General features: G+C 39.9%; 1 protein-coding gene across 3 annotated transcripts; it reads left to right on the forward strand.

The window, feature by feature from the left end:
* The first annotated feature begins 269 nt into the window (after positions 1 to 269).
* On the forward strand, positions 270 to 10,514 carry btbd3b (BTB (POZ) domain containing 3b). Of its 3 annotated transcripts, none has more exons than XM_055162719.1 (5): positions 270 to 287; positions 6,367 to 6,440; positions 7,285 to 7,375; positions 9,289 to 9,407; positions 9,482 to 10,514. In XM_055162719.1, the coding sequence occupies exons 3-5, from the start codon at positions 7,295 to 7,297 to the stop codon at positions 10,512 to 10,514; spliced, it is 1,233 nt and encodes a 410-aa protein (XP_055018694.1). In that variant the 5' UTR covers positions 270 to 287; positions 6,367 to 6,440; positions 7,285 to 7,294. The 3 variants fall into 3 exon arrangements, with proteins under 3 accessions (XP_055018694.1, XP_020777159.1, XP_020777158.1); XM_020921499.1 differs by lacking the exon at positions 270 to 287 and adding an exon at positions 6,154 to 6,203 and having other exon boundaries at positions 6,243 to 6,440; XM_020921500.1 differs by lacking the exon at positions 270 to 287 and having other exon boundaries at positions 6,109 to 6,440.
* Positions 10,515 to 12,557: the final 2,043 nt, after the last annotated feature.

Consider the following 12,557-nt stretch of genomic DNA (forward strand, 5'->3'; position numbering starts at 1 on the left):
CAGAAAATACAAGAACACATATCAGACATGTATCTGCTACTACTACTACTACTACTACTACTACTACTACTACTACTACTACTACTACTGCTACTACTACTACTACTACTACTACTACTACTACTACTACTACTACTACTACTACTACTACTACTACTACTACTACTACTACTACTACTACTACTACTACTACTACTACTACTACTACTACTACTACTACTACTACTACTACTACTACTACTACTACTACTACTACTACTACTACTACTACTACTACTACTGCTACTGCATGAACCAGTATCAGATATGTATTTACTACTACTACCACTACTACTACTGCATTAGGCAGTATCAGATATGTATTTACCACTACTACTACTACTACTACTACTACTACTACTATTACTACAGCTACTGCATGAGCCAGTATCAGACATGTATATACTACTACTACCACTACTACTACTACTGCATTAGCCAGTATCAGATATGTATTTACTACTACTACTATTACTACTACTACTACTACTACTACTACTGCATCAGCCAGTATCAGGCATGTATATACTACTACTGCATCAACCAGTATCAGAAATGTATATAATACTACTACTACTACTGCATCAGCCAGTATTAGACATGTATATACTACTACTACCACTACTACTACTATTGCATTAGCCAGTATCAGATATGTATTTACTACTACTACTATTACTACTACTACTACTACTACTGCATCAGCCAGTATCAGAAATGTATATAGTACTACTACTATTACTACTACTACTACTGCATCAACCAGTATCAGAAATGTATATAGTACTACTACTACTACTACTTCTGCATCAGCCAGTATCAGACATGTATATACTACTACTACTACTATTACCACTACTACTACTACTGCATCAACCAGTATCAGAAATGTATATAATACTACTAGTACTACTACATGAGCCAGTATCAGACATGTATGTGCCACTACTAGACGTGCCCTTTACCACAGTATAGGTGTATCTTGTTGTCAGAAGCAGGTCCTTTGTGGAGTATTTCCTGGCCTGTCTCCGCGGTTGCAGTTTGCTCTGAGAAGGACGGACGTGTGTCGAAGTAAAACTCTTTTGAAGATAAAGGTGTTTGTGCTGCTGTCATCAGGAGCCCTCACAAAAGCACAGCTGGACTTCTGTCTCTTACGGCCGGCTTTGAAGTCTGTCCAAGGACTGAAACCAAATATGAGCGCTCAGTTTAGTCATCTGAGTCACAACACACACACAACAGTTTGCATGGGCCTTTAAAGGTGCACTGTGTAACTTTTCTGGCGGGGTGTACGCTACCTGCTTGTCACCATGGAAGATGTTATTGCTTTGCCTTGAATGCCCCAAAAGCGGTGTTAAATTTCTGTCTTGCATTTATTCAGTTACAGATGTTTTTGTTGCATAAATAATAATAATAATAATAATAATAATAATAATAATAATAATAATAATAATAATAATAATAATAAAACTGGATTCTCACTGAGTAATATTTGCCACCTGTTTGCCTCCACTGAAATATTATTGCTTTGTCTACAATTGATGGTGATTAAACCTATCTATCATCTATCATCTATCAGTTATATAATCTGTAATCTATCATCACAGTTCAGATCTGTGGAGAGCTGCCTCTATTCACCGAAGGAATTTTTCTATTTTTGAGCACTAAAAACACCTGTGATGAATAAATGCTATATATATCTAAAGTCATACCGTGCATACTTCAGGCAAAGCAATAATATCTCCATGGAGACAAGCAGATGCCGCGACCATAAAAGTTAAATTGTACATATTTAACACAGTTCATTTTCAGAATTTTGCAAGATTTCGGATACGTTATAATCTTGAATCGTCAGCAAATTGGGCAAAATTGCTGTTGAGGTAATTTAACTTGTTTATAAGAATCCGGGCCCTGTCTGAGGTGAAGTGTGAGACAAAGGTGCAATGACGCCGTGACAACAACATCAGTACTCCTTCTCTCACTCGGTGGATGTGTGAAAAACAAGATTACGTTTTGTGCTGATGAATGGAGAGAAATGCAATTACACAGAGCAGAGCTACATCCAGGTTAATATGGAAAGACACCATATTTATCTTGTGTCCCGCCCCGGCTGTGGGGTCAGACACTGGTTTGACACAGCCGTATGATTTGATGCTCCACCATCCATTGACTTTATATGTGCGCTTTGATAATAGTACTAAAGGTAATCAAGGAGCTGGGAGAAGGTTCAATAGTTCTTGATTTCTGAAAACAAAAGTCAATTAGGTGATGTGATAGGAAATTGGTTTGGATTATATCTACATCTCACAAAGTCAAGACAATGTTTACAAATATACAAACATTTAAATAATAGAATTTAAAGTAAAAAGAAGATATATATGTACATAGTGCAAAATACTATTCAACAAAGACTCTCTTTTTTTTTTTTTTTTTTTTTTACAATATATCGGATTGTTTGGATAATGGGTTAATCATTTTACGCAAAGGAAAAAGAAGAAGAAATTACATGGAGGATTTGGCCCATATACAATGCCGCCATGTAGCCCGAATTCATTCACAATGCAATGGGGATGTACTCAAGGATGCACTCAAAGTAAAAGCAATACAAACAAACAATAAAAAATACTTTAGGGAATGAAACTGGAAGAAAAAAGATAAGTTAAAGCTATTAATGGGGACAGAGTGGCTCAGTCCATCCGAGACCTCTAAAGAGCTTGAGTCTCCAACAATCTGTGACCATACAGTAGTAATCTATATCTTTATAAAAAAAAATAATAATAATAAAAAAACTATAGGCATTTGTTTGTCTTTTTTACAGTGTTATAAATAATTTGACATTATCCCAGTAAATAAAACTAGCTCCTGGAAACATAGTGATTCACAGAGTAATTTTAGCACAGAAAATGCTTAAGGACAGTAGAGAAAACACAAGATCAATAGATGCAGGGTTTGTGGGTCTGAACCGAGTCCAAGAGCTCAAAGGACCAGATTAAAAAGAACACAAACTATAGACTGTTTTTGTACATAAACAAAAATAAACGATGGTATACTTGGCACAGTGCAGCACATGATGCTGCAAAAATTATTCGCATTCTTTGTTTAATGGTGCACTATGTAACATTTCTGGTGATGGGTCCACCTGTTTGTTTCCATGGACATGCTTTGATTGTTTTGACAGTGTTACAGGTGAGGTCTGAGGAGAGGTGTCCATGCTCAGAGTAAGAATGCATGTTTTTAAAGGAATTTATGAGCATGACACGTGATCGAATAAATTTAAGACAGTTTAATAACATACTGTGGAACATTCCGGTCAACGCAATAGCACCTCCATGTAGCACTGAAGGTGACCACTCTCCTTTAGTAAAGTTACATAATCCACCTTGAACATCAAAATGTAAGAATCAAACAACATCTGGGTTTGTAAAAAATAAGAAGACATAGTTGTTGATGATGATGGTAGTAATTATGTTTCTTTAAATAATGATGTATTTAGTATTTTTTTGATCCAAGCATATGACCCCATGACCTTTTAGCATTTGCTTTTCTTTTTTTGTCATCCATGTCCCAGTTTTTTCAGACATGTGTTACTAAATCGTATCAAACATGTCAGGTGTAACACTGAATATTGTTTTATGTAATAGGTTTTATAGTGATTAAAAAACATTGCAATTTGTTCAGTATTAATGCCCCAACATTTTTGAATTCCCTTCTTAGATAATGCATTGTCCGTATGACCCGATTTAGACCTGATTGTTGTTGTTTTTTTTGGTTTTTTTTTTGTTCTCCATTTCTGATGCTCCTGCTCCTTGTGGATGTGGTTACCTTGGAAACATCTCTAGTGGCCTGCAATTTGAGAGTATGGTGCCCGGTGGTAATGTTACCATAGCAAATCCCCCCCGTTCGACAGTGCACTGTATCAAGGGGCTTTGTGGCCAAATGCTTCTCAGCCCAAGACAGTTAATTAGGCTTTATGCCCAAATCAATAGAGTGACAACAGTTCAAGCAAGGCCTTTTCAATGCCACACCATCGTCTCCTGCATTAGAGTACTTTTCAAAGCAATATAAAACTGGTCTAATTCCAAAAAACAACACATTAACAGTCAGTGGAAAATGAACAAACAGATTATAACTAAGAAGGGAACCATTTCATAATATTTCTTCCTCAAGCAAAGAGCTAAATCGTGTCAGCACTTAAAATAGCGTAGTGCCAAAGCTGAGGAGCATAAGAAGCCCATGCATTATACATAGTGCAAAGGCTGTAATACATTCAAAGCACTGTGTAAGCTCCTGAAGAGATGACTTAACAAGAAAAGCAATGGAAAAATACATACAAGAGGCAAATAGGTTTGGACAGTGGTTCTCAGATTGAGGACCTTTCTTCATGTGGTATGAGGAGTCCACTGTGATCATGGAATAGTCTTGGTTTGGATAAGCATATGTTTTAGTTTAGTCCATGAATTAGTTTGTCAAAAGAAAGGTTTTTGTCCTGGAGTGAACCTGTGTTACTTTTGATTGGGCCTTTGCTTAAAGAGGCTGTATCCATTTTTTCATGTAACCCATAAATTCATATTTATTTTAGTACAAATTGTAAAGGCAGGGTCTGTGCGATGTCTGCGTCTAATTATAAAGTGTTTCTTTTTTATTGTCCTTGAAGCAGGAAGTATTGCTGGTGTGCTGTCAGCATGATAGTTGTTTTTAGCTTTACCATCATGTCTTATGAAAGTTGTGACACATGAATTATGGGAGATTGTGTTGGGAAAGTGAGGAATAATTTTGGACCATTGTAACCAACCTGAAATGAACTAGTGGGTCATCTTGGTTCAGTTCCTTTTAGAGTCCTGACTCTTTATTTTGGACCTGTTATTATGAAATGTTAAGGTTAATTTAGGATCCAAGTAGCGCTGTGTTGTGGGTTTTTGGGTCACTGGCACTGTCTGACTTGGTTGAAATTAAAATGTCTTATGCATGATGGGGTGCCAAATGTTTTCTGCGGAGTGAGTCAAATGTACACAGTGTGCCAACTCTGGGGACACACAGGTGAGAAATGAGGAGAGAGAAGCAGATGTTGTCACAAACTAACTTTTTTATTTATTTTGTTGATTAAAGAATGGCATTGATGATAAATTGCCATGAAACAGTTTTGCTCCGCTTAAAGATAATAGGACCAATCAGAGCAGCCAAGGGAACAATGACAAGCTAATTCAAGTGTTTCTGTAAATCCGTGAAAAAGAGAAAAGGAATTATATTAAGAAAAATGTAAGCTTTTCAAACAATGTAAGAATTAAGCTTATCGTATCCTTACATGCTGTGTGCATTTGCATTGGCCTTTTGAATCATAACATGAAGATTTAATGTTGAGCAAACTGCCTGCCGTGGCTGCAGGTGTAGCACACTGTGAGTGATGATGGATTTATCAGCCTTATGGGGCAGGACTGTCACTTTAATTGAGCCGTTGTCCATTACATATTTAAGTATGCGCTGCACCGGTGGACTGGACCAATCAGAGCAGCGCGAGGCTTGGATTGGCCAGAGCAGAGAGAGCTGAGCTGAGTGAGAGGGTGGGGGTCTGTCTATCTCTCTGCGCGCTCTCATTCAGCCGCTGGAGTCAGCAGAACAGGCAGCATCAGCGCAGCCTGTGCGGACCTCCATGGACCAGAGCGGACAGGACAGACGCTGCAGAGACACACGGACAGAGGACAGGCGCAGATCTGACACGGTGAGGGGGATGAGAGAGGGGGCAGGCTGCCTCAGGACCACTGCAGCGCCTCTAAATCTGCAGCTGTCACACTGAGCTCCGCGCAGGGAGAAGGAGAGAGAGAGAAGAAAAAGAGAGGAAGAGAGGAGCGCAGGGAGGTAAAGTGATGTGAAGAGCTCTCATGGACAGCAAGATGGGAGCCCCAGCAGCACCTCCGACCACATGTCAAAGTTTAGACCGAGGAAAAGTGCTTTTGGAGCAGGAGGAGTGAAAACAGGATACACTCCAGAAATGTGTCACCTCTAACAGGAGCAGGCTTTGGTGCAGCTGAAGTCTTGTAGAGCTGTCTTCACCGGCCCATCTCTGTATGCCCCACTGCTCGGCAGTTCAACACACTCATGGTGGATGCCAAGGCGAGGAACATGAAATGTCTGACTTTCTTTTTAATGCTACCAGAGTCTGTCAAGAGCAAGTCCAGTAAAAGCTCGAAAAAAGGGAACTCCAGTGGCAGCTCCAAGCTGCCCCCTGTTTGTTATGAGATCATCACTCTGAGGAGCAAGAAGAAGAAGAAGATGGCAGCCGATATCTTTCCAACCAAAAAGTCCTCCTCCACCACCACTGTGCAGCAGTACCAGCAGCAGAATCTCAACAACAACAACACCATACACAACTGCAACTGGCAGGGACTGTACTCTACAATACGAGAGAGGTACGTCTGCATGCATAAAAGTATATCAGACCCTCCGTTTAGTAAGACTGTTTTAAAAGTGAAAGTAACCCAAGGATACATGTGACGTGTACTACAGTGCAGGGATGTATAGATGCTGTACATTGTGAGTGTAGTGGGTGTTCCCTCTGCTCCAGGATTATGTGTTTACAGCCTCTCTCCTGCAGACTGTGACAGCACAGAGAGGACAGGCACCGGCTCCTCTCCTCTGCACAACAGGCTGACGCGCTGTAAAAGCGCTGTGGAAAAGCTCAATATTTACTTTGGCTTATCAATAAAAGAGGCCAGCTGTCCAGCTAAACGTGTGCGTCTGAGCAGCTTTGTAGTCCCTCCAGAACATCATGGGCTGTTTACCCAGCGCGGTGACATGTTCCACCACTCAATAATATATGAACAACGCTTTATTGTTGGCCACAGTCTTTCACAGTGGGAATTTTCCATCCTGTTCATTGTCTCTGGTGCCGGTATTTATATAGATTTACGAGTTTAAATAATCTGAAGTTTGAATCAATAATATGTGTGTAGCTGGCTCATTGGCAGACTTTACTCATCAATTACTGAAGTCATATTTGTCAAAACATAAAATAATGGAAACAAATATATTTCAGTAGTAGATGTTAATAATAATTCTCTATATCATCAGACTGAGTATAGTAAAAAAGCATCACACTTTCGATCTCTGAAATACCAGGCTCATTGTGTAGACTTGAAAAGGAATGAAACTGTCGCAAATTAACTTTTTGTCATTGTTACATTCTTTAACTGCACTACTACTGGTGTATTAGAATAACTGAATACGTCCCTTCTTATCTCCCTCTTTATATAGAAACTCGGTGATGTTTAACAATGAGCTGATGGCAGATGTTCACTTTGTGGTGGGTCAACCTGGAAGAACGCAGCGACTTCCCGGGCACAGAGTAAGTATCTCTCCAACAATACCAAAAAAACACTTCAACAACAGGGAGGAAATGAACACACAAGTGCAATTATTGTATAGTTTGTCTCATATCAGCAGAAGAATAAACCTCGCCATTGCCAGCCATATTGGGAGTCGACCGCTTTGTGCACTCACTTCCGCACCATGTGTCTGTCTTTCTGTTTGAGACAGTCTTCAATTATTTATGTAAATGAGGCTGAAGGAGAGACAGAGGAAGGGATATCCTCCTCTCTGCAGTCATATCTCACTCAGAATGGACCGCTTTTGTCTCTTTCGCCTTTCAAAAACTGCTCTGCAATTACTCAACTTTTTAATCCAAATCACCACCAGCAGCCCTCCTCGAAAAGCCATACATCGCAGTATACTTAGCTTTTGAAAGGAAATGACACATTGCCTGGATTGTGTAAATGGCTGCTGTTATTATTATAATTGCAGGAATATGCTTATGGCCCTAAAGGTTAACTGCTTTCCTGTATGTGGCCTGGCTGATTTCCCCCATACACATTATAATAGGTTCATTATAGAAAGCATTAATCATCTGTCATGCATTTGAATGGGATTTTATCATTCACATTACATTTTAGTCATTAAGCTGCAATGGAAATAGATTTGTCTGTCAGGTCTCCACTATCAGAGGTCCTGCCAATGTCATCTCCTATCTCTATTTATGAGAGCCCAAATGTACTGTGTGTAATTGATGGCTTTAGTGCAATTTGAAGATAACCTGGACAGCTAGTGCCATCCACTTTCCTTGCAAAAGAGAAGGAAGGTATTTATCTCGTGTATTTTCTTCAACACAATAGGAACAAATCTATCACAATTGGCCAATGAAAAGTGAAAAAATGTCTGATATAAGCAAACTGAGCTAACATGTGTAAACCAATTACAAAAGTCAGCAATATGTTACAGTTGTGCACTTTTTTCAGCATATACAAATGAGTCTTTTGTTCTGTTGCCTAGAAATACCCTAAAAACTGCACTCACATTCATTGTCATTTCAAGGTTGTAATTTTGAAATTGCTGTAGTGAATGCACTAAGGAGAACACTAAACTTCAATCTCTCCTTAGACATATAATGGTATTTAGTGCAGTCGCCTTTATTATGGCCATTTGGCTGGGGTTCAGACCTGCATTAAGATTTAATTCACCAAGTTATACCTATTCAATATGGCGGATGCAGCCTCTGGATAATAGTAGTAATTTATGTGGACATCTGTAAAATGGATTAGGTCAGAAGGTGGAAATGATCATATTCTAATACACGTAAATATATGGCGCTCTACACACTTAAATAAGCAACTGTGACTGAGATGAAGACTTTATGAAGAATAATAAAGGATTAATAGAACTGGGAAATCACAAGTATGATTTGCATTTTAGATTTGTTTTACATTTCAGCAGGATTCATTATCTGCAGAATCTCCATGAGAAAATATATACCGCCCACAGACCCACCTACACACCATTGTGCTCAGACCAACCTGCTCAAGAAAAGACTACAACAGGAATAGCCTTCGAGTGGCTATTCATACATGTATTACTTCCTGATAGTCCCAGTTTTGCACTTGGTTTCATCATATCTGATAAGTCATTATTTGAGCAAATTGAACTTGTGCAGTAATCTATTTTGTTCTGTTATTAGAAGTTCCTCTTTTAATTAATGTGATTGCTATCTTTTTCTTCTGCTGGCAGCGCTGAATTATTTTGAAAATGGGTTGACTCCAATTGTGCAACAAACTCAACAGGTCTGACTCTATGATTAGAACAGAGAAACAAAAAAGGTTAATCTTTTGTTGGAGACACAAAGCCGAACATGTGCACTAAGTAATGTGATTTTTACAGTTCCTATTTAAAGCATGGATTTTCTCAGGCTCTTTGTCTGTCTCCCAACAGTATGTTTTGGCTGTGGGCAGCTCAGTGTTTCATGCCATGTTTTATGGAGAGCTGGCTGAAAATGAGGATGAAATCCGTATTCCAGATGTGGAACCAGCCGCTTTTCTGGCCATGCTAAAGTAAGAACCCTTTGTTCAAACTCTTTTAGTTCCTTCATTGTTCATGTGCTCATATTAGTGTCCCTGTTCCACAGGTACATTTACTGTGACGAGATCGACCTGAGCGCAGACACAGTGCTGGCCACGCTGTACGCTGCTAAGAAGTACATCGTGCCTCATCTGGCGCGCTCCTGTGTCAACTTCCTGGAGACCAGCCTGAGTGCAAAGAACGCATGTGTGCTGTTGTCCCAGAGCTGTCTGTTTGAGGAGCCTGAGCTGACACAGAGGTGCTGGGAGGTGATCGATGCTCAGGCTGAGCTGGCTCTGCGCTCAGAGGGCTTCTGTGACATAGACTCCCAGACTCTGGAGAGCATCCTGCAGCGAGAGACGCTCAACGCCAAAGAAATTGTGGTGTTTGAAGCGGCACTCAGCTGGGCAGAGGCCGAGTGCCAGAGACAGGAGATCACCTCCTCTACAGACAACAAGCGCAAGGTACTGGGCAAGGCCATGTACCTTATCCGAGTGCCTGCCATGGCGCTGGACGACTTTGCCAATAGCGCAGCGCAGTCAGGCGTGTTGACTCTTAATGAGACCAATGACATCTTCCTCTGGTACACCGCCGCCAAGAAGCCGGAGCTGCAGTTTGTGAGTCAGCCGAGAAAAGGCCTGGCGCCTCAGCGCTGCCACAGGTTTCAGTCGTGTGCCTACAGGAGCAACCAGTGGAGGTACAGAGGCCGCTGTGACAGTATACAATTTGCTGTGGACAAGAGAGTGTTCATTGCAGGCTTTGGCCTGTACGGCTCGAGCTGTGGATCAGCCGAGTACAGTGCAAAGATCGAATTGAAGAGACAGGGAGTTCTTTTGGGACAAAACCTCAGTAAATACTTCTCGGATGGCTCCAGTAACACATTCCCTGTCTGGTTTGAGTACCCTGTTCAGATAGAGCCGGACACCTTCTACACAGCCAGTGTGGTGCTGGACGGGAACGAGCTGAGTTACTTTGGGCAGGAGGGCATGACAGAGGTGCAGTGTGGGAAGGTCACGTTCCAGTTTCAGTGCTCCTCGGACAGCACTAATGGGACAGGGGTGCAGGGAGGACAGATCCCAGAACTCATATTTTACGCCTGACAACTACTGTAAAGTGTACAGATGTTAATGCTTTCTGAAAAGATTTACTGGATATACTGCATATTGTCACTTTGTTCTTTGATTTGTATCACCGCTGTGAAGTGAAGTTCAAAACTGCCCCAAGAGGGGATTCATAGATGTGCTTTTTGTAAATTGTCCATTTGAAGGACAACAGAATATTTTATTGAAACATATCAAATGACAAAAGAAAACTTAAAGAATTGTACAAAATGTGCATGTACATAGATGTGTAAATATAAAATGTACAGTATATGAACTAATGTTGTGGTCAGAGCAGACCACTCAGATATCTACTCTATATAATGAATATGCTTCAGTATGTTTATGATTTCTATGCTCGCATAGAATGCACATATAGCAGCAATACTTCTATTAGGTATTTTGTTTAGATTTGGTTTGGATTATCAGGAAGGCCAGCTTACACTGAACTCATGAAGCATCACATGGTTTATTTACTGTACACTACATAAGGGGTTACAGATAAAGTCAAACCAGCAGCTTGTTTTAGACTTGAATAGTGATAATGCACTTAGACAGAGTGGGGTTTTAGATAAGAGCACTGCATATACTGAGGCACATCCCCCTGTACTCTGCTAGAACTGCACCAGTCCTTAGATACTTACTTACATTTATTGTTTACAAAGGTTCCAAGTGACCATGTGTACAGTCTGTTTAAAGTTTGCTTTGTACTCAGAGCATGAGCTGCCCAATGTCATCATTCATGTGCATCATTGATTTTTCAGGCACTGGTTTTGTTTACACTGAAGGTCGTGTGTCCTGTTTATAAGACATTGGGACTCTTACCCACTGAGCACTAGCATTAATGTCATCGGAATTATTAATTAATTATCTTTGGGAATTGCACTGATTTAGGGTTTTAGACAACTTTTCTTTTCTCTTTTTTTTAAGAACAATCTTTTAATTTCTACTATCATACTTGCGAATTCAATTGCAAAAACGGATATCTCCATTTTGAAAGATTGGCAATAAGTATGTTTTGTATTGTGGATTTTTTCAAGGGGGGATGGGATGATATTTAGATTACATACATTTTGAAAACATGTCTATAAAATGAGTAAATTGTAAGCCTCTCACCTTTTAAAATGGCAGTTATCTGTTTTTGCAATGAACACTGTCTTTTATCTGATCCACAGCAAATGGTGGATGGACAACTGGTATTAAAGTCTTGTGTTTACTTAATAATTTTCTGAGAGACCAACGAATGTGTATGATTGTCAATGATGCAAATAAAAAAACAAGTTGTAAATGCTTTTTCCTTTATATTCCATCTGCAAACTCAACTCTTTCGAACTACACTTTTAAAATGTCTCAAAGCTCTAGATGGGAACAGATGATGGCCCTCAGCGATGTAGTAATTCACGTTGCCAAGGAGAGCAGCCTGTTGATTGATGATTTTTGCTTTTATGCCACTTAAAACCCTCTTTTTGTGGCTGATAATCTCTGACTGAGTTCCCCATCACATTGAGCTATGCAGCAATATTATACCTCACATTTTGAAATTTGAATTTTTATGCGCTACAACTTTGAAGAATGGTTTTCTGATGTGCAATCTTTCCTGCCGAGTGGTGAGGCAAAGACAGGCCGAATGGTAAACAGCAGTGGTTTTAACAGTTGGTGAGCATAAAACATATCGCTCTGACTGTTGACCAAAGTATCTGAGTTTATATTTCCTCTGTTCTCTAGTCTAGTGCTCTCACTTGAACCATCTTTGACACAAGTCTTAGTTCATGACTCAGGAAGACAAAATTTTAACAAAAGAGTAAAAGTTGGGATTGAAAGAGGTTGGCAGTTACCGTAGATCCCAGGGCCGACCAGTACATACTTTCAGTGTTTGGTAAAGCTTGATTCTGTCTTCAGTTACAAACTTAGAATTTGGCAGTTCTTTTTGTCAGACAGGAGTTTGTTTATCTGCTTTACATGTTTGAGCTACTTCCTGTAGTGTCACGTGATGGTGTAGTGATGGTCCTCTGGACTGAGCATAAACCGTGCCAAGGGAACATA

The sequence above is a fragment of the Boleophthalmus pectinirostris genome, unplaced genomic scaffold, assembly GCF_026225935.1.
Source record: "Boleophthalmus pectinirostris isolate CB_2022bp ecotype Guang Dong unplaced genomic scaffold, ASM2622593v1 HiC_scaffold_5, whole genome shotgun sequence".
In the NCBI taxonomy this organism is placed as follows: Eukaryota; Metazoa; Chordata; class Actinopteri; order Gobiiformes; family Gobiidae; genus Boleophthalmus; species Boleophthalmus pectinirostris.

Excerpts from the sequence above, each read along its gene's own strand:
- btbd3b (XM_020921500.1), top strand. The coding sequence starts at position 6,130 with ATGGTGGATGCCAAGGCGAGGAACATGAAATGTCTGACTTTCTTTTTA. Across the intron at positions 6,441-7,284 it reads TACTCTACAATACGAGAGAG|AAACTCGGTGATGTTTAACA; the intron begins GTACGTCTGCAT and ends CTCTTTATATAG. Across the intron at positions 9,408-9,481 it reads GCTTTTCTGGCCATGCTAAA|GTACATTTACTGTGACGAGA; the intron begins GTAAGAACCCTT and ends CCTGTTCCACAG.